We start from the raw sequence: 25,043 nt of genomic DNA, 5'->3' as shown, positions 1-25,043 counted from the left end.
TACAAACATATATACATATATCCCCCTTTTAGACTGTGAGCCCACTGTTGGGTAGGGACTGTCTCTATATGTTGCCAACTTGTACTTCCCAAGCGCTTAGTACAGTGCTCTGCACACAGTAAGCGCTCAATAAATACGATTGATTGATTGATTCAAGGCCCTACTGAGAGCTCACTTCCTCCAGGAGGCCTTCCCTGACTGAGCCCCCTCCTTCCTCTCCCCCTTGTCTCCCTCTCCATCCCCCCCATCTTACCTCCTTCCCTTCCCCACAGCACCTGTATATATGTAATATGTTTGTACATATTTATTACTCTATTTATTTATTCATTTTACTTGCACATATCTATTCTACTTATTTTATTTTGTTAATATGTTTTGTTTTGTTCTCTGTCTCCCCCTTCTAGGCTGTGAGCCCGCTGTTGGGTAGGGACCGTCTCTATATCAATCAATCAATCGTATTTATTGAGCGCTTACTGTGTGCAGAGCACTGTACTAAGCGCTTGGGAAGTACAAGTCGGCTTCCCAAGCGCTCAGTACAGTGCTCTGCACACAGCAAGCGCTCAATAAATATGACTGAATGAATGAATAAATCGTCAGAACGTGAGTCTCCTTGGGGTGGGGGGGAAGGAGGATGGGGTCACCGGGAGCACTCTGACCTCAAGCCGAGGCCCCCCCTCCACCCGAGACACACACACACTCACAAAGTACTGTCCTATAGGGGGCTTGCGCTTAGTACAGTGCTCTGCACACCGTAAGCGCTCAATAAATACAATTGAATGATGAATGAATGCACGGAAGGGCAGCCAACCCTGTGCACAATATGCCAGGAGATGCAAGTCCCCCAGCAGACCAGCAAAGAAGCTCCTCTGGTCCGGCCCCTTGAGGTTCCTCGCCCGCCGGGCTGGGGCACATGCCTGGCACACACGTGTACCAGCCCACCGGGGTGGGGCCAAAGACCCCACGCCCCCGCTCTCCCCTACTCCGACCCTCTCTGGTGGTGGTCACCGCCCTAAGCGCTCTTCCCCGCCCCCAAAATGGAGCAAAGTGGCGACCCAACACGGCATCAGAGTCCGCCCTAGCCAAACGGGTGGGGAGGGGACGGGGCTTATGGCCCTGGCCCCTCTGATCAATCAATCAATCAATCAATCGTATTTATTGAGCGCTTACTGTGTGCAGAGCACTGGACTAAGCGCTTGGGAAGTACAAGTCGGCAACACATAGAGACGGCCCATACCCAACAGTGGGCTCACAGTCTAGAGGGGGGAGACAGACAACAAAACATATTAATAAAATAAAATGAACAGAATAGATATGTAAAAGTAAAATAAATAAATGGAGTAATAAATCCGTACAAACATATATACATATGTACAGGTGCTGTGGGGAAGGGAAGAAGGTAAGGCGGGGGGGATAGAGGGGGGAGGAGGGAGCCCCACGGCGGCTGTGCGGGCCGCCCCGCTCCACCCATTCAGTATCAATCGTATTTATTGAGTGCTTACTGTGTGCAGAGCACTGTACTAAGCGCTTGGGAAGTCCAAGTTGGCAACATATAGAGACGGTCCCTACCCAACAGTGGGCTCACAGTCTAGAAACAGCCTAGTACCAAACCAAGCGCAGCGTCGACGGCGCCGTGTGCGCACTCCTTTCCCGGATGAGCGACGACAAAGACAGTGGTCCCCTTCCCCTTGGTTATGGAAAACTGATCCCGCTCCGCTTCTGCTCCCACCAGCCAGAGGCTTCCACGGATGGCTCCAGTCTGTCCGCCCCACCCGATGGACTGGAAGCTCTTTGAGGGCCGGGCCCATCTCCGGGGCATTCGCCCGCGCACTGGCCAGCGGGTGCTTGGTGAGTAGCACCAAGCGATCGATAGGAAATCAACCCGCCCGCCAACGTCCGGCTCCTCGAAGGCCCCATGAGCATCTCACCCATGCCAGGACCACCCACATCAACCCAACTAGAGGCCAGCGACCCTTTACCGGCAGACGTTTCCATTTTGCCTTCCGCTTTTCCAGTCTGTTTTGCTGCTTTCATTACCGGCCGGTGGCCAGATGGAAGTGAGGGGCGTGGGGGGCGGAGAGGGGACGCGGGGAGACGAGCCCTCGCTCGACCCATCACGTTCGTCAGCGAAGCTCGTGCCACCAACACCCCGTGAAATGCGCGACCCGACCGTGTTCCCGTGGAAGTTGAAGCGGAGAAGAAAGACTTACTCATTTCTTGCTCCTTCTCGCTTTTCCTCTGAACGATTCGCCTTTTTAATTTGTTTACGTCTGACTGAAAGGATTCCACGACCCGCTCGCTTTTTTCTACCTCTACACAGACCGCCTGGGGACAAAAAGCATCGTGCGTGAAATAAGTCAGCCCGGGGGGAGTCAGAGGGCAAACATCGAAAGGTCTCCTTCCAGACACAAACGCAGACACGTGCAAAGTACAGAAAGCAACCCCTGGGACCTTCCAAGAGAATCCCAGCATCATTTATACAGGGGGAGCAGCGTTTCTGGAAAAATGGAGAACGAGGCACCCTTCCCCAAATAAGAAGCGTTCGAAACCGAGAAACGAGCCGAGAAAAAAGACCCAAGGGATGGATGGAGGGCTCCTGGAGGTGTACTTCCCAAGCGCTTAGTCCAGTGCTCTGCACACAGTAAGTGCTCAATAAATACAATTGAACGAATGAATGAATGAAACCCGGTGGTGACTGTCTGAGTTTGGGAGGATATTCAAACTCAAACCCCTCAAATTCAAACCCCTCTCCATCCCCCCATCTTACCTCCTTCTCTTCCCCACAGCACCTGCATATATGTATATATGTTTGTACATATTTATTACTCTATTTATTTATTTATTTTACTTGTACATACCTATTCTACTTATTTTATTTTGTTAGTATGTTTGGTTTTGTTCTCTGTCTCCCCCTTCTAGACTGTGAGCCCACTGTTGGGTAGGGACTGTCTCTATATGTGGCCAACTTGTACTTCCCAAGCGCTTAGTACAGTGCTCTGCACACAGTAAACGCTCAATAAATATGATTGATTGATTGATTCAGGTGATGAGCTCTTGAAAAGTACAAGTGAGCCTGTTGGGTTTCCTCAATTGACCATTTAGATTCTGACAACCAATTCTTCAGAAAAAGCGGCGTGGGGATTTTTCAAAATCAGGGCAGGGGACGACGGGAAGAACGTGGGGGTAAAGGTGCGCCGATCTCTAGAGTAAATAAGAACCCGGCCCCAGGCTTTGCTCCTCGCGGTCCGAGAGCGCCCAGGCTGATTCTCGCAGGGATGGCTTACAACCAGTCGGTGTAGACCGGGCCGGGGGAGCCGAATGGGGATTCCGGGCAGGGGGTGGCTACGACTCATCCCATAATCATCAATCAATCAATCAATTGTATTTATTGAGCGCTTACCATGTGCAGAGCACCGTACTAAGCGCTTGGGAAGTACAAATTGGCATCACATAGAGACAGTCCCTACCCAACAGTGGGCTCACAGTCTAAAAGGGGGAGACAGAGAACAGAACCAAACATACCAACAAAATAAAATAAGTAGGATAGAAATGTACAAGTAAAATAAATAAATAAATAAATAAATAGAGTAATAAATATGTACAACCATATATACATATATACAGGTGCTGTGGGGAAGGGAAGGAGGTAAGACGGGGGGATGGAGAGGGGGACGAGGGGGAGAGGAAAGAAGGGGCTCAGTCTGGGAAGGCCTCCTGGAGGAGGTGAGCTCTCAGCAGGGCCTTGAAGGGAGGAAGAGAGCTAGCTTGGCGGATGGGCAGAGGGAGGGCATTCCAGGCCCGGGGGATGACGTGGGCCGGGGGTCGATGGCGGGACAGGCAAGAGCGAGGTACAGTGAGGAGATTAGTGGTGGACGAGCGGAGGGTGCGGGCTGGGCTGGAGAAGGAGAGAAGGGAGGTGAGGTAGGAGGGGGCGAGGTGATGGAGAGCCTTGAAGCCCAGGGTGAGGAGTTTCTGCCTGATGCGCAGATTGATCGGTAGCCATTGGAGGTTTTTGAGGAGGGGAGTAATATGTCCAGAGCATTTCTGGACAAAGATAATCCGGGCAGCAGCCTGAAGTATGGATTGAAGTGGAGAGAGACACGAGGATGGGAGATCAGAGAGAAGGCTAGTGCAGTAGTCCAGACGGGATAGGATCAGAGCTTGAATTAGCAGGGTAGCGGTTTGGATGGAGAGGAAAGGGCGGATCTTGGCAATGTTGCGGAGCTGAGACCGGCAGGTTTTGGTGACGGCTTGGATGTGAGGGGTGAATGAGAGAGCGGAGTCGAGGATGACACCGAGGTTGCGGGCTTGTGAGACGGGAAGGATGGTAGTGCCGTCAACAGAGATGGGAAAGTCAGGGAGAGGACAAGGTTTGGGAGGGAAGACAAGGAGCTCAGTCTTCGACATGAGCTTTAGGTGGCGGGCGGACATCCAGATGGAGATGTCCTGAAGGCAGGAGGAGATGCGAGCCTGGAGGGAGGGGGAGAGAGCATAAGCCCTCCGACTAGGAGCCCTCACCCCGCAGCCCTGTGGCCCTGTTCCTCGTGGCCTGCATCTGGTAGGGGGCATTCATTCATTCAATCGTATTTATTGAGCACTTACTGTGTGCAGAGCACTGGACTAAGCGCTTGGGAAGTCCAAGTTGGCAACATATAGAGACGGTCCCTACCCAACAGTGGGCTCACAGTCTAGAAGAGGCAGAGATGCCTCCTTTTGCCAGCCTCCCGGCAGGGCGGCCCTCACCCCGAACCGGAGGCCACGTACTCCCTGCTTTCGACAGCGTCTCTCCTCCGAGCCGTTTACTCACTGGGCTCCTCGGGCTCCGATGACAGCACCCGTCCCCCTTCCCTTCCATAGCTCCTGGGCAGGAGCAGGGAGGCCTGGTGCAGAGAGCACGGCCCTGGGGCCGGGGGACCCGAGTACCAGCCCAGAGACACCACGCCTCTGCTGTCCCTCATCTGCAAAATGGGGATTAAGACTGTGAGCCCCCCGTGGGACCACCTGATCACCTTGTAACCTCCCCAGCGCTTAGAACAGTGCTTTGCACATAGTAAGCGCTTAATAAATGCCATTATTATTATTGTTATTTCCGGGCCTCGGTTTCCTCACCTGCAGGATAGGGATTCAACACTCGTTCTCCCTCCTACTTAGACTAGGAGCCCCGGGCGTGTAGCTTGTATCCATCCCAGTGCTTAGAACGGCCTCGGCTCTCAGCAAGTGCTTTTAAGACAAAATGATCTTTGTTAAGCGCTTACTACGTGCCCGGCACTGTTCCAAGGAGGGGGGCAGATACAAGGTAATGAGGTTGGACACAGTCCGTGTCCCATATGGGGCTCACGGTCTTAATCCCCATTTTATAGATGAGGGAACTGAGGCACAGAGAATTGAAGTGACTTGCCCAAAGTCACACAGTAAATCAGTGGTGGAGCTGGGATTAGAACGCAGGTTCTTCTTACCCTCAGGCCTGCGCTCCTAACAAATCCCGAAACAGGGCCGGTCCCGGGACCCGGAAGCCTCTCCGGCTCCCGTGGTATCGCCCGCTCAGGGATTCAAGAGGAATCCCTGCCACATCCCCCGGCCCCCCTCAAAGGGGCTCTGCTCAAATCACTCCGGATCAATTCCGAGGAAGCTAGGGCAGGGTCGTTTTCTCGGTCCTTTGCCACGAGCGGTGTGACTTCAGCCCGGGCAAGAACTCCTGATGCTTCAAATCCCACAATGGAAGTGAAAGGAGCCGGGTGTTAACGGGAATATTAGTCAAGGTTAAAGAAAGCTGGTTACCTGAACTTTCTCCTGAAGTGCATTATAAACCTGATAAATAGCCCTGATGTCCTTCATCACTCCATCTTTATCAAAAAAATCAGTACTAGAAAACAGATGCAAAAATAACGTTAGACAATAACCCTATCAAAGCATCCTTTAACCTTTACGATCTGAATTTCCACGCTTACCCGATAACTCATCTCCCTTCCTACGCTGTCTATCCACTGGTGATATTTATTGAGCGCTTGCTTTAGGCAGAGCGTTTGTACTAAGCACTTGGGAGAGTACGATGCAACTGAGTTTGGAGATACGTTCTCTGCCCACCGGGAGCTTATAGTCTAGAAGGGGAAGCTAAACTGTGGATAGGGAGCAATGTTTCCTGAAAAACGCACCGCCTTCGGGCCAGACCAATTTTCTCCGGGGGACCGACCCTGTGATAAATGGGGGGGAATGGCTCCCGAACAAACAATGACCTGCTTTTGGGCCCCCGGGCCGCAAAGGTGGAGGTTTTAGAAAGTCGAAGCCAATGAGCTGGCAAGGCGACATGGGGCGTAATTTAGAAAGGCTCCACTGCAGAACTTGAAACGCCACCTGTTTCAGGCCAAGTTTCTCCTGAATTTACACAGCACGTATTTGACATTTTTACCACCGAATAAGAGGACGTCGGATCCCCCCGTTTTAGCCAAAGGAGCCTGGATAGTGAGGCCCGCCACAGGTGAGTAATAAACCTCTCATTCTGGGCCCGGAGCCAGTTGACGAGGTTCCCCGAGAGGGCGGGTGGTTTCTGCTACCTGGCACACGAGAAATGGACGCGACTCTGCGAGGTGCTGAGGTAAGTCACCCTTCCCTCTTTTTTTTTTTAATCACATTTATTGAGCGCTTACTATGTGCAGAGCACTGTACTAAGCGCTTGGGAAGTACAAATTGGCAACGTATAGAGACAGTCCCTACCCAACAGTGGGCTCACAGTCTAAAAGGGGACTTCCCTCCCCACCCTCCCCGCCGCCTCTCAGCAGGCAGGGTCTCCAGGGGCGCTCAGGACCCCCAACTTACCTGTGGCCGAACCCCGTGCCGCGAAGGAGGAGGTTTTAGAAAGTCAAAGCCAACGGGCTGGCACGGTGAGAAGGGGCGTAATTTAGAGAGGCCCCGAGGGCCACGCTCCGGAACTTGAAATGCCGCCCGTTTCTCCCGAATATCCACGGCACGTATTCGACGCTTTCACCACCGAACGAGACCACGCAGCCATTCGACTTACCCGTGCTCTTTAATGACTTTGGCATAGCTTTGAGAAGTGTTTGGCACTGAGGAAGCTTTGTACTCCTGCTGACTAGTGTTGCCTAGATTGGGGATAGCAAGCGACACCCTTTGATTATACCTGTAGGAAAATTTGGGAGAGAGGGTTGAAAAGCATGTCCCATTCTCCGGAGGCTCCTGGGGGGATTTAGCCGCGGGGGCGGGATGCAACCGGGCAGGCGACCAGTGGCCCCTAAGTCTTTACTGTTTCTTATTCGACGAACCTGAGCTATTTTGCTGGCTACGTTCCCCGTGAAGACTAACCGATCCACCCATCGATGGTATTTATCGAGTGCTGGCTGGGTGCAGAGCCCTACGCGAAGCGCTTGGGAAAGTACCGTACAACCCGGCCCAGCCCTCGAGGGGCTTATGGTCTAGAGCGGGAGAAGGACATTAAAATATTCTACTTGATGATGATGGTACTTGTTAAGCGCTTACTATGTGCAAAGCACTGTTCCAAGCGCCAGGGAGGTTACAGGGTGATAAGGTTGTCCCACGGGGGGCTCACAGTTTTGTTCTGACTTGACACCTGTCCACATGTTGTGTTGTCTGTCTCCCCCCACTTCTAGACTGTGAGCCCGTTGTCGGGTAGGGACCGTCTCTATACGTTCCCACCATGTGCTTCCCAAGCGCTTAGTACAGTGCCCTGCACACAGTAAGCGCTCAATAACTACGATTGAATGGATGAATGAATGAAAATAAATTACCGAATAGGGGAACCAGTGGTATTTGTTAAGTGCGTCACTGATGCCAAGCACTGTATTGGACGCTGGGATAGACATGAGATCATCAAGTGGGACCCATCCGTGGACAGAAGGAGCTAGAGCGGTGGCGGGCCAGGGGTTGGGGGGCACGGGCTGACCGATTCTCCCCCTGCCGCCCTGGGGCCCCAGCCCCATGAAGCGTTCCATGGGCAGGGTGACGTGTGCGCAACGCTGCGTAAGCCCTGAGAACCAAGCGCTTAGTACAGTGCTCTGCACACAGTAAGTGCTCAATAAATACGACTGAATGAATGAATGAACCTTTACAGTTCCGTATTTTCCGTTTCTCTGCTCCTTCTGCATCTGTCACCAGCCCGCTATTAAGACTCCGGCTCGGTACAATGGATAGATTGCCAACTTGTACTTCCCAAGCGCTTAGTACAGTGCTCTGCACACAGTGAGCGCTCAATAAATACGATTGATTGATTGATTGATTGATTGATTGATTACGGGCCAGAGAACCAGAGCACCTGGGTCCTGATCCTGGCTAAGCCACTCGTCTGACCTTGAGCAAATCACTTCGCTTCTTGGTTCCCTCATCTGTAAAACGTAGCTCAAGACTGTGAGCCCCACGTGGGACGTGGGCAGTGTCCAACTTCATCAATCGTATTTATTGAGCGCTTACTGTGTGCAGAGCACTGTACTAAGCGCTTGACTGATTAGCTTGTATGCACCCTGGTGCTTAGGATAGTGCCTGGCACATAGTAAGCACTAAAAAAACCCTCCAAAAACCCGCAAGCCCCTTGAGGGCCAGGGCCTGTGTCAAAACTCCAGCTGCGTACTTTTTCCCAGAGTTTAGTACAGAGCTCTGCCCGCGGGAAGTGCTTAGCAAATACTCTTACTACAAAGGAGTAAGCAGCATGGCTCAGTGGAAAGAGCCCGGGCTTTGGAGTCCGAGGTCACGGGTTCAAATCCCGGCTCTGCCAATTGTCAGCTGTGTGACTTTGGGCAAGGCACTTCGCTTCTCTGGGCCTCAGTGACCTCATGTGTAGAATGGGGGTGAAGACTGTGAGCCCCCCGTGGGACAACCTGATCACCTTGTAACCTCCCCAGCGCTTAGAACAGGGCTTTGAACATAGTAAGCGCTTAATAAATGCCATTATAAAGGAGCACGAAGCCCCGGCTGTGGCTTTTGTCCCACAGGATAGGTGCCAATGGGCTCAACTGCCCTTTGAAAAGTGAGGAGGGGTCCCACCGTCCACTGCCTGACCTGCTTGCTACCAACCTATCACCCCCACCACTCACTGCCAGTCACTCTGCCCACAAGCACTGCCAGCCCTGTTTGCCCCAAGATCCTTCCAGTAGGAAAGGGAGCAACCAGGGGAGCCTCCGGGGAGGCTGCGGGTGGAAAAAAGAAGGAAAAAGAAGACTGGGCTTTGGAACGATTCATCCCGGAAGGCCCCGGTGGCCCCTGGCTCGACCATCAACAAGTTGTTGATGTTGAACAAGTTGTTGCCAACTTGTACTTCCCAATCGCTTAGTACAGTGCTCTGCACACAGTAAGTGCTCAATAAATACGATTGATGATGATGATGATGATGATGACCATCGTGTCGCTCCAGAGGGGCCTGGCTGAGCTTCACGCCTGCCTGGGCCGCCCGCCCGGGTCTCCCTCCCGCCCAGAGCCCGCTCTCAAGGGTCACCCAAGCACCGGCGCTAGTACCCCCGAAATTCAGAATTGTTTTAAAAAAAAAACAACCAAAAAAACAAAACCCACTGCGCTTTTAGTCAATCCGGCCTGGACCGGAGACAACGGCCAAGGGGAAAACGCTCCTTTCGGAGACCCCGAGTGACCCGGTCTAGCCGGGGGGGAATCGGAAGAGCTTTGCTTTTCCGGCACTCGGTCGGACGCGCTGCGGCTTTCCCGCGGGGCAGGGCTGTGTCCCCATACCGTTCCCCGGGAGGGAGGACGGGCCCCTTCTTTACCTGCGGTTGGGCCTGAAGAGCACGTGCTCCAGGGCGTGGGTGGAGTTGTTGACTGTGGAGATGAAGCTGAAGAGCAGGAAGACCAGGTCGGGCACGCCCAGAAGGTGGGTCAGCTGGCGATGCACGATCTGTTCTCGATAGGACATCTGCTGCTGGGTGTTTCGCCTAAATCGGTACCAGCCGATCACGCTCTGAGAGACACAGAGACAGAGAAAGAGAGAGACAGAGAGAGAGAGGAGGGAGAGACAGAGAGACAAAGAGAGCAAGACCCCAGCCTTAAGCAAGACGGCAGGGACCGCGGCCGCCCTGGGCTCCGGCCCCTGGGCCGTGGCGGACGGTTACCTCAGGAGGTGGACCCCCGCCCATTCATTCATTCGCTCATTCATTCGTTCAGTCGGATTTATTGACCGCTTATCCATTCATTCAGTCGGATTTCAGGGGACAGACGCCCCCGCCCATTCATTCATTCGCTCATTCATTCGCTCAATCGGATTTATTGACTGCTTATTCATTCATTCGGTCTATTTGATGATGATGGCATTTGTTAAGCCCTCACTATGTGCAAAGCACTGTTCTAAGCGCTGGGGAGGTTACAAGGGGATGAGTCGTATTTGTTGAGCGCTTGCTGGGCGCAGAGCCCCGTGCTGGGCCCTTGGGAGGTGCGAGTTGGCAACACGTGGGGACGGGCCCTGCCCAACGGCGGGCTCACGGTCTGGAGGGGGGAGACAGACAGCAAAACAAAGCGTATTAGCAAAGTAAAATAAATAGAATAAATAGGCACAAGAGCACCGTTCGAAGCGCTTGGGGGGTGCCCAGGTGATGATAATAATAATAAGAAGATATGTATATATGTTTGTACATATTTATTACTCTATTTATTTATCTTGTACATATCTATTCTATTTTGTTAGTATGTTTGGTTTTGTTCTCTGTCTCCCCCTTTTAGACTGCGAGCCCACTGTTGGGTAGGGACTGTCTCTGTACGTTGCCAACTTGTACTTCCCAAGCGCTTAGTCCAGTGCTCTGCACACAGTTAAGCGCTCAATAAATACGATTGATTGATTGATTTTTCCACTAAACTGAATACGCGCCTTCCGGAGGAAAGGTCTCTCGTGATGTGAAACAGACAGAATGACCGGGGCCGACCCTGCCGCATCCCCGGATTGAATCCCCGCCAGGGCTTCGCGGCTTCTTTCCGCCTTTTGATGAGGGAGGCGGCTTCTGGGTGGGGGGCAAGGGGGACGCGGGCGATGCCGGCCTGGGCTACGGCTACGGAGCTTCGGCTCGGGAGGGCCACACGGTCGCTCGCCGCAGCCCCCGTGGCTCTCGGCCTCGCCCTACCCGGAGGGGACCGGTTGCCGCTTGGATCGAGAGTCCGTTCGAGCGGCAGCGTGGCGTCCTGGCGGAAAGAGGTCATGGTTGGAATCCCAACTCTGCCAACTGTCAGCTGTGTGACTTGGGGCGCGTCATTTAACTTCTCTGGGCCTCAGTTCCCTCATCTGTAAAATGGGGATGAAGACCGTGAGCCCCCCGTGGGACAACCTGATCACCCTGTAACCTCCCCAGTGCTTAGAACAGTGCTTTGTACATAGTAAGCACTTAACAAATGCCATTAGTATTATTATTATCATATTTGTTAAGTGCTTACTATGTGCTAAGCAGTATACTAGTGCTGGGGAGGATACAAGTTAATCTGGCCAGACAAAGTCCCTTTCCCTCATGGAGCTGCAGATCACCTTGTAACCTCCCCAGCACTTAGAACAGTACTTTGCACATAGTAAGCGCTTAATAAATGCCATCATTATTATTATTATTAAAGATCCCGGGCATCACGGGACCTGGGTTCTCATTCCGGCTCCGCCGCTTGCCTACTGTGCGATCTCGGGCAGATCCCCTCGCCTCTCTGAGCCTCAGTTTCTTCATCTGTAAAACAGGTTCCGCTATCTGTTCTCCCTACTTATCCTGCGCCCAACAGGTGGGACAGGGACTGTGCCTATCATGATCACCCTGTATCATCATCAATCGTATTTATTGAGCGCTTACTGTGTGCAGAGCACTGTACTAAGCGCTTGGGAAGTACAAATTGTATCTACCCTGGTGTATAATAAGTGCTCCCCAAATCAATCAATCAATCGTATTTATTGAGCGCTTACTTTGTGCAGAGCACTGTACCAAATCCCACGGTTACTGTTCCCATCAGGATGTAACCGCAGGCGCCAGGGTCGCCCCTCTTCCGGGCCGCACGTCTGGACAGACCGGCGGGACGAACGCTTTTCTCTCAAGCGCAGACCCTTAGAGGACGTCGTCACCCTTACCTTTCTTCGATCTTTGAGGATCCTGTCCAGACTCTCTTCATTAACCTTGCCCGCATAGTCGTAGAAGCTGAAAGAACAGGCGAGGCCAAACGGAGGAGAGGTCTCACACTTCGGCGCAAGTGCCGGCCGGACGCTGGCCCGAGTCCCCAGGGTGAGGCGGGAGGGAGGGAGGGAGAGGAGGAGGGAGGATGAAGGGAGGAAGGGTAAGCCAACAAAGGGGTCCCGAGCCTCTGTCTGGCTCCAGTGGGCTGGACCACTGAGGTCACCACAGCACTGTAGTGTTGGGAGGATATTCAAACTCAAACCCCTCAAATTCAAACCCCTCTCCATCCCCCCATCTTACCTCCTTCTCTTTCCCACAGCACCTGTATATATGCATATATGGTTCTACATATTTATTACTCTATTTATTTATTTATTTATTTTACTTGTACATATCTATCCTATTTATTTTATTTTGTTAGCATGTTTGGTTTTGTTCTCTGTCTCCCCCTTTTAGACTGTGAGCCCACTGTTGGGTAGGGACTGTCTCTATATGTTGCCAATTTGTACTTCCCAAGCGCTTAGTACAGTGCTCTGCACATAGTAAGCGCTCAATAAATACGATTGATGATGATGATGATGTAGGCTCAGGTCCTCGGCAGCGAGGGAAGGAATGCCAAGGATTTGAGCGGGGGTTCGGAGAGCCCCGGATGACCCCGCGAGCCCGTTCTGGTCTCGGACCCCAGTGAGGCGTGCCAACCCATCCTATGCCCTCCCCTCCCCGCCCCCAGGACCGGCACCCCATCTCTCTGCCCCCGAGGCCCAGAGCACCACCCTCGGAGCTCCCCGGGGACATTCCCGACCCCGCTCCGGTGGCGGCACTGGCCGGAGCCTCGCCCGGGGCCCAAATCCGTTCGCTCACCGGTCGGTCAGCAGCAGGGCAAAACGGAGCACGCTATCGGCTTACCTGAAGAGTCTCGAACAGGGCTCGTGGTTGTGGATTTCTGCGAGGACGAAAGGGAGAAGCCCTCTCAGTTAATCACTTCAGACCAGCCGGGGAGCCGGAAAAGGGCCCGGGGCCCAAGTCTCGGACGGGGGACAGGCGATCTTCTCGGCTCCCAGCGTTTAGCGCAGAGTAAGCGCTTAATGTGGCCATGACCGTCATCGGTATTATTAGTAGCATTACTATTCGAAATAAGAAGCTAGACCTTGCTCTTAACCACTTCCTGAATGTCAACACAACTTGGTATATGAGGAAATGGGGAAATCCCTCCCTAAACAATTCACAGTGACTTCAAAACACCTTCCTTTTGCCCAGGTTAGGAAGGTGTCTTACATTTATTCATGGCCCAGGGTTTGGCCCACGCTAAGCACTTGACCAGCTGCGTGGCAACGTAGGTGGTAACAGTGAAGAAGGGGAAATATGCTCCTAAGAAACCCATGAAATGACAGTGGACGCGTCACTGGCCCGTCCAGCTGAGCGCAGGACAGGAGGAAAGCAGAGGGGAGGTGGCCGCGCTCTTCCCGCCCTCAGCCTTTCGCGTGGCCTCCGAGAGCCACGGCATTTGAGGGGAGGCGAACTGCGGCCGGGGAAAGGGAACCGATCCCTCCTTTGTGACAGACAATGAGTTCTCTCGTGGGCCTCTTGGGCTAGCAAAGCCATGTCCTAAGCGGTGACACGCGTCCCCGTGGCTCGGGGCCAGGGCCACTGGCCACTCAATATGTCCAAGACTGAACTCCTTATCTTCCCTCCCAAACCCTGCCCTCTCCCTGACTGTCCCATCACTGTTGACGGCACTACCATCCTTCCCGTCTCACAAGCCCGCAACTTCAGTGTCATCCTCGACTCGTTCACCCCTCACATCCAAGCTGTCACCAAGACCTGCCGGTCTCACCTCCGCAACATCGCCAAGATCCGTCCTTTCCTCTCCATCCAAACCGCTACGCTGCTCGTTCAAGCTCTCATCCTATCCCGACTGGACTACTGCATCGGCCACCTCTCTGACCTCCCATCCTCCTGTCTCTCCCCACTTCAATCCATATTTCACGCCGCTGCCCAGATCATCTTTGTGCAGAAACACTCTGGGCCTGTTACTCCCCTCCTCAAAAATCTCCAGGGGCTACCAATCAACCTACGCATCAGGCAGAAACTCCTCCCCCTGGGCTTCCAGGCTGTCCATCCCCTCGCCCCCTCCTACCTCACCTCCCTTCTGTCCTTCTCCAGCCCAGCCCGCACCCTCCGCTCCTCTGCCACTAATCTCCTCACCGTGCCTTGTTCTCGCCTGTCCCGCCGCCGACCCCCGGCCCACGTCCTCCCCGTCCCGGAATGCCCTCCCTCCGCACATCTACCAAGCTAGCTCTCTTCCTCCCTTCAAAGCCCTACTGAGAGCTCACCTCCTCCAGGAGGCCTTCCCACACTGAACCCCCTCATTACTCTCCCCCTCCCCATCCCCCCGCCCTACCTCTTTCCCCTCCCCACAGCACCTGTATATATGTCTGTACAGATTTATTACTCTATTTTACTTGTACACATTTACGATTCTATTTATTTTATTTTGTTAATATGTGTTGTTTTGTTGTCTGTCTCCCCCTTCTAGACTGTCAGCCTGCTACAGGGTAGGGACCATCTCTATATGTTATCAACTTGTACTTCCCAAGCGCTTAGTACAGTGCTCTGCACACAGTAAGCACTCAATAAATATGATTGAATGAATGAATGAATGGCTAATGACGCCGGGGCCGGAATCGTCGCTCGGCTCCCATCTCTCCTCTCCCCAAAACCCACCGTTGCCTGCCCGGGCCCCTCTGCGTCCAGTAAAGGCTCCTCAGAGTCGGCTTCTGGGCTCTCCCCCATCTAATCCTGACCCTTCTCTCTGCTCTCTTCTCCTGCCACCCCCCGACGACGTCTTCTTCACTCCTTCACTCGTCCCTCGCCGTCCGCCCTCCCGCCTTCGCCCCCTCATACTCACTGTGCCCCCGGCCTGGAATTCCCTCCTTCTACCACCCCATAAGAGACCCCAGCCCTGCCCGCCTCCAAATCAATCAATCGTATTTATTGAGCGCTTACTGTGTGCAGAGCACTGTACTAAGCGCTTGGGAAGTACAAGTTGGCAACGTATAGAGACAGTCCCTACCCAACAGTGGGCTCAGTCTAGAAGAAGATCCTTCCTCCAATCCCACCACCTCCAAGAAGGCTTCCCCGGTGACTCCGTGGCCCCCCGAGCCATACCGGCCCTTCTGCCGCCTGACGGACACCATCCGGGCAGATTCACGCTGACCACTCGAGTTGGAAATCTGTTTCTGTGTGGCTTCCCTATTGGAATGGAAGCTCCTTGTGGGAAAGGACTGCATCGCTTTCTTATTCTGTACACACCAAATGCCTCAAATATCACAGGCCCATCTCCTCCAAGAGGCCCTCCCTAGGCTCTTATTTCCTCTTCTCCCCCTCCCTTCTGAATCACCGTTGCGCTTCGATTTGCTCTCCTTATTCATCCCTCCCTCATCCCCACAATGGTCGGGGAACACGTCTAACCAACTCGATTATACTGTCCTCTCCCAAGCACTTTGGACGGTGCCCTGCCCACGGTAAGCGCTCGGTAAATACGGTTGATGGATCGATTAGGGTTAGCGAGGCAGGTGGCCTAAGCCGACCGGGGCGGGCCACCCCTCAACCAGGGCAGGAGCCCCATCCGGGCGCTCCCGTGGGTTTGGGGAGCCCCAGCCGAGGCCCGGCCCGGCCCCAGGCCCTTCCTGATGAGCAGCACGAGAGCGGCACACGTCTGAACAACGAAGAGGAAGGGGCTGCATGTGCAGGAAAGTGAGAAGTAGTGTGGCCTAGACGAAGGAGCCCAGGCCTCCAAGTCAGAGGATCAATCAATCAATCAATCGTATTTATTGAGCGCTTACTGTGTGCAGAGCACCGTACTAAGTGCTTGGGAAGTCCAAGTTGGCAACATATAGAGACGGTCCCTACCCAACAGTGGGCTCACAGTCTAGAAGGGGGAGACAGAGAAAGAAACCGAACATATTAACAAAATAAAATAAATAGAATAGATATGTACAATTGGGTTCTAATCCCGGCTCTGCCAATTGTCAGCTGTGTGACTTTGGGCGAGCCACTTCACTTCTCTGGGCCTCAGTTCCCTCATCTGTAAAATGGGGATTAAGACTGTGAGCCCCCTGTGGGACCACCTGATCACCTTGTAACCGCCCCAGCGCTTAGAACAGTGCTTTGCACACAATAAGCGCTTAATAAAAGCCATCATTATTATTATTAATCCCCGCTCCACCGCTTGCCCCGCCACGTGACCTTGGACAAGTCACTTTACTTCTCTAGGCCTCCATTTCCTCACTGGCAAACAGGGAGATTCGATACCCGTTCTTCCTTCCCCAAGACTGTGAGCTCCCCGTGGGGCTTGATGATCTTGTATCTATCTACCCTCGGGCTTGGGACGTAGTGAGCGCTTAACAGACACCGTGACGATGACGACGACGCGGCTCCGGTGATGAAGCTGTGAAAACGACCTTATCAAACGTGCCCAGAATGTCCCCGCCCAAACCGTGTGGATGTTGTCGGCGGGGAGGGCCCAAGTCGGGGTTAGAGGGCCATTCGGAGGCTCGAGTCTGGTCTCCCCTGAGGCTCTGCCCCTCACAGTAGCCCCGGACCCATCCCCGTGGAGGGAGCGGTGGGAGCCCTGAGGACTAGGTGGGAAGAGCCGACAAGCTCTCCCACGTGGCTACCTGCTCACCGTCCACCTGCGGCCCCCTCGAACCCGAAGCCTGGGAGCCCGGAGAGCACAGGCCACTCGCCGGGCTTCCACCGTTCATCACCACACAAGTGACACTAGCTGAGCCCCCCGACTGAGCCCCCCTTTCCTCTCCCCCGCCCTACCTCCTTCCCCTCCCCGCAGCACCTGCATATCTAATAATAATAATAAAGGCATGTTAAGTGCTTACTATGCGCAAAGCACTGTTCTAAGCACTGGGGGGATACAAGGTGATCGGGTTGTCCCGCGTGCGGCTCACAGTCATCATCCCCATTTCACAGATGAGGTAACAGCCTCCGAGAAGTTAAGTGACTTGCCCAAGGTCACGCAGCAGACATGGGGCGGAGCCGGGATTCGAACCCACGACCTCTGACTCCAAAGCCCGGGCTCTGTCCACTGAGCCACGCTGCTTCTCATACGCTGTATACGTTTGTACGGATTTATTACTCTATTTGAGTAATAAATGAGAAGCCGCGTGGCTCAGTGGAAAGAGCCCGGGCTTTGGAGTCAGAGGTCGTGGGTTCAAATCCCGGCTCCACCAACTGTTCAGCTGTGTGACTTTGGGCAAGCCACTTCACTTCTCTGTGCCTCAGTTCCCTCATCTGGAAAATGGGGATTGAAACTGTGAGCTCCCCCATGGGACAACTTGATCACCTTGTAACCTCCCCAGCGCTAGAACAGTGCTTTGCACATAGTAAGCGCTTAACAAATACCATCATTATTATTATTATTTATTTTACTTGCACATATTTCCTAGTCTATTTATTTTACTTGTACGTATTTACTATTCTATTTTGTTTAGGATGTGCATCTAGCTTTACTTCTATTTATTCTGATGACTTGACACCTGTCCACAGGTTTGGTTTTGTTGTCTGTCTCCCCCTTCTAGACTGTGAGCCCGTTGTTGGGTAGGGACCGTCTCTCCATGTCGCCGACTCAGACTTCCCAAGCGCTTAGTACGGTGCTCTGCACACAGTAAGCGCTCAATAAATACTACTGATTGAATGAATGAACTAGCAGAAGAAGCTGGGGATGGGCGTGGGGGGAATGCCATGGGCTCTGGGGTTCAAATTCCACCTTCTCTTCGGTTAAGAGGAAACTGACCCAAAAAGCATCCTACAGATCGCATCCCGAAACACACTGCGTGAATGATGATGGCATTTATTAAGCGCTTACTATGTGCAAAGCACTCTTCCGTGAATCTGCCCCGGGGGGAACTGAGCACCTGGAGAATTTCTCTGCTGCTAACTACTACACACTGAAAAGGTTGTGCTTCATGGTGGATGGAAATTATAACCCGCACTCAAGTCCCCGCCTACTGTTATCAATCAATCAGACCGACTGTTCTGGTGGGACGGTCCGCTTGCCGAACTCCCCGAGAGCAGAGTCTTTAAACTCGATCCAAGGGGGCGTGTACTGGGCATCCCCTGGGCACAGAGCACTCGGGCAAGTACAACGGCATTAGTACGTACAAACTCCTGACTTCAAGGAGTTTCTGGGCAAGCTGGGGAGACGAATTCTAAATAAAGAAAACTACAGATAGGAGGAAGAAGGAAAGGGAACGTGGCGTATGGAAGGTGTCTACAATATATACTCTTTCTGCTGGTGTTCCCCTCTCCTGTCATAGTGAGTGCCCCCGTACACTCACCCTCTCTTCTTTCTCTCTCTCCCCCTTTTCCTACTTCTTGCTGCCCAATCCCCCATGCCCGGCTCTTCCCGCCCTAATTCCGATCATCTATTTGGCCTGCACGGTTCTACCGCTCCCCTCTCTCTACCTGTGATTCATTCATTCATTCAATCGTATTTATTGAGCGCTTACTGTGTGCAGAGCACTGTACTAAGCGCTTGGGAAGTCCAACTTGGCAACAGATAGAGATGGTAACTACCCAACAGCGGGCTCACAGTCTGGAAAGGGGGGGAGCCAGACGACAAAAACAAAACATATTAACGAAGTAAACAGAATAAATATGTACAAGTAAGATAAATAAATAAATAGTAAAATCACTAAATCAATAAATTTAGTAGGGAGCGCTCAATAAATAGGATGGAGTGACTGAATGGATGAAATGCGACTGACTGACTGGGTGAATGGAGTGAGTGAGGGTCGCTAGGCTACGCTGCTTCATGGTGCTTATGTCTTTGGCCCCTTTCCTGTTGAATTACCTATGGCCCCCTCTGCCCCAAGGAGGTAAGTGTCCCTCCTCCTCCTCCCTCAATCAATCAATCGCATTTATTGAGCGCTTACTGTGTGCAGAGCACTGTACTAAGCGCTTGGGAAGTACAAGCTGGCAACATAGAGAGACGGTCCCTACCCAACAGTGGGCTCACAGTCTAGAAGGGAGAGACAGAGAACGAAACCAAACATACTAACAAAATAAAATAAATTGAATAGATAGGTACAAGTAAAATAAATAAATAGAGTAATAAATACGTACAAACATATATACATATTCCTCCCAGCACGCTTGCTGCCTCCCCCACTGCGATGCTCCCTTCTGCTGCCTCCACCTGTGATGTGGAGCAAGAGCTGACAGTTCAACTGGATTTTATTCATTCATTCATTCAATCATATTTACTGAGCGCTGTGTGCACAGCACTGTACTAAGCGCTTGGGAAGTACAAGTTGGCAACATATATGATTTACAAACGTGCCAACTTGGGAAAGCCGGCTTCGCTTTCAACGTACTGATGTCTCCGAGGGGTCTGAACACCTGGAATAAAAAACGAGGCGAAAGACTAGCCTGCCTTCACTGTACGCACACTGTAAGGACGTGAGTGGTTTGGAAATAATCCCACTGGGACACAGTGGCCCAGTAAACTTCTTCGTTTCTGCTCCGAACGGAGCTAACTGCCGGTCGGCATTGAGCTCCATGAGCCCGTAACGTCGCCCGGCATCAGCAGTGCCGCAGATGGTGACGGCCTCAATATTGACAGTTTGGGATCTTTCGGCTCGCTTTGATTTTACTCGGAAGATAATTCGGAACCTAAGAGATTCAGGGCGCCATCGTTGAGCAACGGCAGCCAGGCCGTGTCTGCGAGGGATAGGCAGCGAAGCCAAACCAGTGAGGATTCCAGAAGTTAACATTCTCAAAGACTTTCGGGGCCTCGTAAATGACAAGACCACTGAATATCCCAATTTCCCTTTCCCTAAAGGTTAAACTGAAAACAACGTAATGATGGCAAGAGATGATACATCAATCGAATCTGTATATATGTATATATGTTTGTACATATTTATTACTCCTTGAACGAGTTATCTACATGCGCTGCCTCGAATTCCTTAACACCAACTCTCTCCTCAACCCCCTCCAGTCTGGCTTCCGTCCCCTACATTCCACAGAAACTGCCTTCTCAAAGGTCACCGATGACCGCCTGCTTGCCAAATCTAATGGCTCATACTTCGTCCTAATCCTCCTCGACCTCTCAGCTGCCTTCGACGCTGTGGCCCACCCCCTTCCCCTCAACACGCTATCTGACCTTGGCTTCACAGACTCCGTCCTCTCCTGGTTCTCCTCTTATCTCTCTGGTCGTTCATTCTCAGTGTCTTTTGCAGGCTCCTTCTCCCCCTCCCATCCCCTTACTGTGGGGGTTCCCCGAGGTTCAGTGCTTGGTCCCCTTCTGTTCTCGATCTACACGCACTCCCTTGGTGACCTCATTGGCTCCCACAGCTTCAACTATCGTCTCTACGCTGATGACACCCAGATCTCCATCTCTGCCCCTGCTCTCTCCCCCTCCCTCCAGGCTCGCATCTCCTCCTGCCTTCAGGACATCTCCATCTGGATGTCTGCCCGCCACCTAAAGCTCAACATGTCCAAGACTGAACTCCTTGTCTTCCCTCCCAAACCCTGCCCTCTCCGACTTTCCCATCTCTGTTGACGGCACTACCATCCTTCCTGTCTCACAAGCCCGCAACCTTGGTGTCATCCTGGACTCGGCTCTCTCATTCACGCCTCACGTTCAAGCCGTCACCAAAACCTGCCGGTCTCAGCTCCGCAACATTGCCAAGATCCGCCCTTTCCCCTCCATCCAAACCGCTACACTGCTCGTTTAAGCTCTCATCCTATCCCGTCTGGACAACTGCATTAGCCTTCTCTGATCTTCCATCCTCGTCTCTCTCCCCACTTCAATCCATACTTCATGCCGCTGCCCGGATTGTCTTTGTCCAGAAACACTCTGGGAATGTTACTCCCCTCCTCAAAAATCTCCAGTGGCTACCAATGAATCTGCGCATCAGGCAGAAACTCCTCCCCCTGGGCTTCCAGCCTGTCCATCCATCCCCTCGCCCCCTCCTACCTCACTTCCCTTCTGTCCTTCTCCAGCCCAGCCCGCACCCTCCGCTCCTCCACCGCTAATCTCCTCACTGTGGCTCGTTCTGGCCCGTCCCGCCATCGACCCCTGGCCCACGTCATCCCCAGGGCCCGGAATGCCCCCAATCCCTCTGCCCATCCGCCAAGCTCGCTCTCTTCCTCCCTTCAAGGCCCTACTGAGAGCTCACCTCCTCCAGGAGGCCTTCCCACACTGAGCCCCTTCCTTCCTCTCCCCCTTATCCCCCCTCCATCCCCCCATCTTACCTCCTTCCCTTCCCCACAGCACCTGTATATATGTTTGTACTTATTTATTACTCTATTTATTTATTTATTTATTTTACCTGTACATATCTATTCTATTTATTTTATTTTGTTAGTATGTTTGGTTTTGTTCTCTGTCTCCCCCTTTTAGACTGTGAGCCCACTGTTGGGTAGGGACTGTCTTTATATATCACCAACCTGTACTTCCCAAGCGCTTAGTACAGTGCTCTGCACACAGTAAGCGCTCAATAAATACTACTGATTGATTGATTGATTGATTACTCTATTTATTTATTTTACTTGTACATATCTATTCTATTTATTTTATTTTGTTAGCATGTTTGGTTTTGTTCTCTGTCTCCCCCTTTTAGACTGTGAGCCCACTGTTGGGTAGGGATTGTCTCTATAGGTTGCCAACTTGTACTTCCCAAGCGCTTAGTACAGTGCTCTGCACACAGAAAGCACTCAAAAAATACGATTGATTGATTGATTGAATCTTTAGATTCAAATGTTAGGTTAAAATAACAATAATAATGATGGCATTTATTAAGCGCTTACTATGTGCAAAGCACTGTGCTAATAATAATAATGATGGCATTTGTTAAGCGCTTACTATGTGCAAAGCACTGTTCTAAGAATAATAATAATAATGATGGCATTTGTTAAGCGCTTACTAAGTGCAAAGCACTGTGCTAATAATAATAATGATGGCATTTGTTAAGCGCTTACTATGTGCAAAGCACTGTTCTAATAATAATAGTAATAATGATGGCATTTGTTAAGCGCTTACTATGTGCAAAGCACTGTTCTAAGAATAATAATGATGGCATTTGTTAAGCGCTTACTATGTGCAAAGCACTGTTCTAAGAATAATAACGATGGCATTTGTTAAGCGCTTACTATGTGCAAAGCACTGTTGTAAGCGCTGGGGGGTGATACAGGGTGATCAGGTTGTCCCACGTGGGGCTCACAGCCGCAATCCCCACGTTACAGATGAGGTAACTGAGGCTCCGAGAAGTTAAGTGACTCGCCCAAGGTCACACAGCAGACATGTGGCGGAGCCGGGATTTGAACCCATGACCTCTGACTCCAAAGCCCGGGCTCTTTCCTCTGAGCCCACGCTGCTTCTAAGCACCAGGGAGGTTACAAGGTTCAGGTTATCCCACGGGAGAGGGCCTCACAGTCTTAATCCCCACTTTACAGATGAGGTAACTGAGGCTCCGAGAAGTTAAGTGACTTGCTCAAGGTCACACAGCAGACATGTGGCAGAGCTGGGATTTGAACCCATGACCTCTGACTCCAAAGCCCGGGCTCTTTCCACTGAGCCACGCAGCTTCTAAGCACCGGGAAGGTTTCAAGGTTCAGGTTATCCCACGGGAGAGGGCCTCACAGTCTCAATCCCCATTTTACAGACGAGGTAACTGAGGCCCAGAGAAGTGAAGCGACTTGCCCAAAGTCCCACAGGTGATGATTGGCGGAGCCGGAATTTGAACCCATGACCTCTGACTCTTTCCACCGAGCCACGCTGCTTCTCGTGTTCCGTGCAAACCACGGACTAAACGAACCCGCAAGAACGCTCCCAGAGGTCCCGTTTTTCCCAACTTACCTATTACTTGCAGAAATTCTGTGTTGCTGATTTGTGAATCGCTAATGCTGAACGTCTCCTCTTGCCTCACCTCTCCCAGCAAGAATCCTTCCTGTGGTGAACGAAAGAAAACCAGCTGCACGCTCGCGATCGATGATGAAACTCAGACTGTGAGCCCACTGTTGGGTAGGGACCGTCTCTATAGGTTGCCAATTTGTACTTCCCAAGCGCTTAGTACAGCGCTCTGCACATAGTAAGCGCTCAATAATTACGATTGATGATGATGATGAAAACTCATCTTATCGCCAGCACATTCGAGGACCAAATTCCACAGAAGTCCCAAATCCCCGCCTGAAGATCGGTCCCGACGCGTCTAGTTGACGGCACTTGTATCTACTTACACAGATTGATGACTCTATTTATTTTGCTTGCACATATTTACTATCCTATTTATTTTGTTAACGATGTGCATCTAGCTTTCAATCAATCAATCAATCGTATTTATTGAGCGCTTACTGTGCGCAGAGCACTGGACTAAGCGCTTGGGAAGTCCAAGTTGGCAACACAGAGATACGGCCCCTACCCGACAACGGGCTCACAGTCGAGAAGGGGGAGACAGAGAACAGAACAAAACATATTAACAAAATAAAATAAATAGAATACATATGTACAAGTAAAATAGAGTAATAAATACGTACAAACATATATACATATATACAGGTGCTGTGGGGAAGGGAGGGAGCCGAAACAGGAAGTTCTCCTGGTAAAGGCTACAGCTTTTAAACCAAACAACAAAACCAACCATTTGCACATTTAGGGAAAAAAAATAAAATAAAATAAAATGCATCAAATGCAAGATTCCTACTTGGGTGGCGGGACAATTTCTGCAGCTCGACAGTTTTCTAGACTGTGAGCCCGTTGGTGGGTAGGGATGGTCTCCACCTGTTGCCTAACTGTCCTTCCCAAGCGCTTAGTCCAGTGCTCTGCACACGGTAAGCGCTCAATAGATACGACTGAATGAAAACGAATGAACTCCAAAACGCCCCATCACTTGTGCAAAAAGTGGTTCCTTTTACTGTTCATTCAGTCGTATTTACTGAGCGTGAGCCCACTGTTGGGTAGGGACCGTCTCTATATGTTGCCAACTTGGAATTCCCAAGTGCTTGGTACAGTGCTGTGCACACAGTAAGCGCTCAAATAATACTATTGGATGAATGAATGAGTGCTTACTGTGTGCAGAGCACTGTACTAAGCGCTTGGGAAGGACAAGTTACTGTTGGCAACGCCTTTCCCACAGAGAGTGTTGTTTCGGACGGGAGGGGTGATGGACTGAAAAATTTGCCCCCGCCTTCCCCTCCCCACAGCACCTGTATATATGTATAGATGTTTGTATGGATTTATCACTCTATTTATTTATTTTACTTGTACATATTTATTTTATTTCATTTTGTTTATATGTTTGTTTTGTTGTCTGTCTCCCCCTTCTAGACTGTGAGCCCGCTGTTGGATAGGGACTTTCTCTAGATGCTGCCAACTTGGACTTCCCAAGCGCTTAGCTCAGCACACAGTAAGTGCTCAATAAATACGACTGACTGACTGACTGAATGAATGTCTTCCCCTTCTAGACTGTGAGCCCGCTGTTGGGTGGGGACCGTCTCTAGATGTTGCCAACTTGGACTTCCCAAGCGCTTAGTACAGTGCTCTGCACACAGTAAGCGCTCAATAAATACGACTGAATGAATGAATGAGGAGGTCAGGGCCTAAATCCCGGGACCCTTGACACCTGTCCACGTGTTTGGTTTTGTTGTCCGTTTCCCCCTTCTAGACTGTGAGCCCGTTGTTGGGGGAGGGACCGTCTCTCTATGACACCGAATTGGACTTTCCAAGCGCTTAGTCCAGTGCTCTGCACACAGTAAGCGCTCAATAAATACGATTGAATTAATTAATCAATGGTAGGGTATTGACACCTGTCTCCATGTTTTGTTTTGTTGTCTGTCTCCCCCTTCTAGACTGTGAGCCCATCGTTGGGTAGGGACCATCTCTCTATTTTGCCGACATCCTTCCCAAGCACTTAGTACAGTGCTCCGCAC

At 51.7% G+C, this 25,043-nt stretch overlaps 1 protein-coding gene across 2 annotated transcripts in view; it reads right to left on the bottom strand.

Annotated features, from left to right (window-relative positions):
• ABRAXAS2 (abraxas 2, BRISC complex subunit) overlaps positions 1-25,043 on the bottom strand; it is a 33,948-nt gene that overhangs the window by 7,182 nt on the left and 1,723 nt on the right. The window contains exons 2-8 of one of the 2 annotated variants that reach the window (XM_038743722.1): positions 22,975-23,065; positions 13,002-13,038; positions 12,053-12,119; positions 9,738-9,928; positions 7,013-7,132; positions 5,776-5,860; positions 2,208-2,322 (exon numbers count right to left, since the gene is read on the bottom strand). In XM_038743722.1, the coding sequence (XP_038599650.1) occupies positions 2,208-2,322; positions 5,776-5,860; positions 7,013-7,132; positions 9,738-9,928; positions 12,053-12,119; positions 13,002-13,038; positions 22,975-23,065 (706 nt within the window). Of the gene's footprint in view, positions 1-2,207; positions 2,323-5,775; positions 5,861-7,012; positions 7,133-9,737; positions 9,929-12,052; positions 12,120-13,001; positions 13,039-22,974; positions 23,066-25,043 lie in introns of those variants that run through there. The other variant, XM_038743723.1, reaches the window with a different exon arrangement.

The sequence above is a fragment of the Tachyglossus aculeatus genome, chromosome 3, assembly GCF_015852505.1.
Source record: "Tachyglossus aculeatus isolate mTacAcu1 chromosome 3, mTacAcu1.pri, whole genome shotgun sequence".
Lineage (NCBI taxonomy): Eukaryota > Metazoa > Chordata > Mammalia > Monotremata > Tachyglossidae > Tachyglossus > Tachyglossus aculeatus.
The sequence above is the reverse complement of the archived record's forward strand: the minus strand, read 5'-3'. Positions and strand labels throughout refer to the sequence as shown.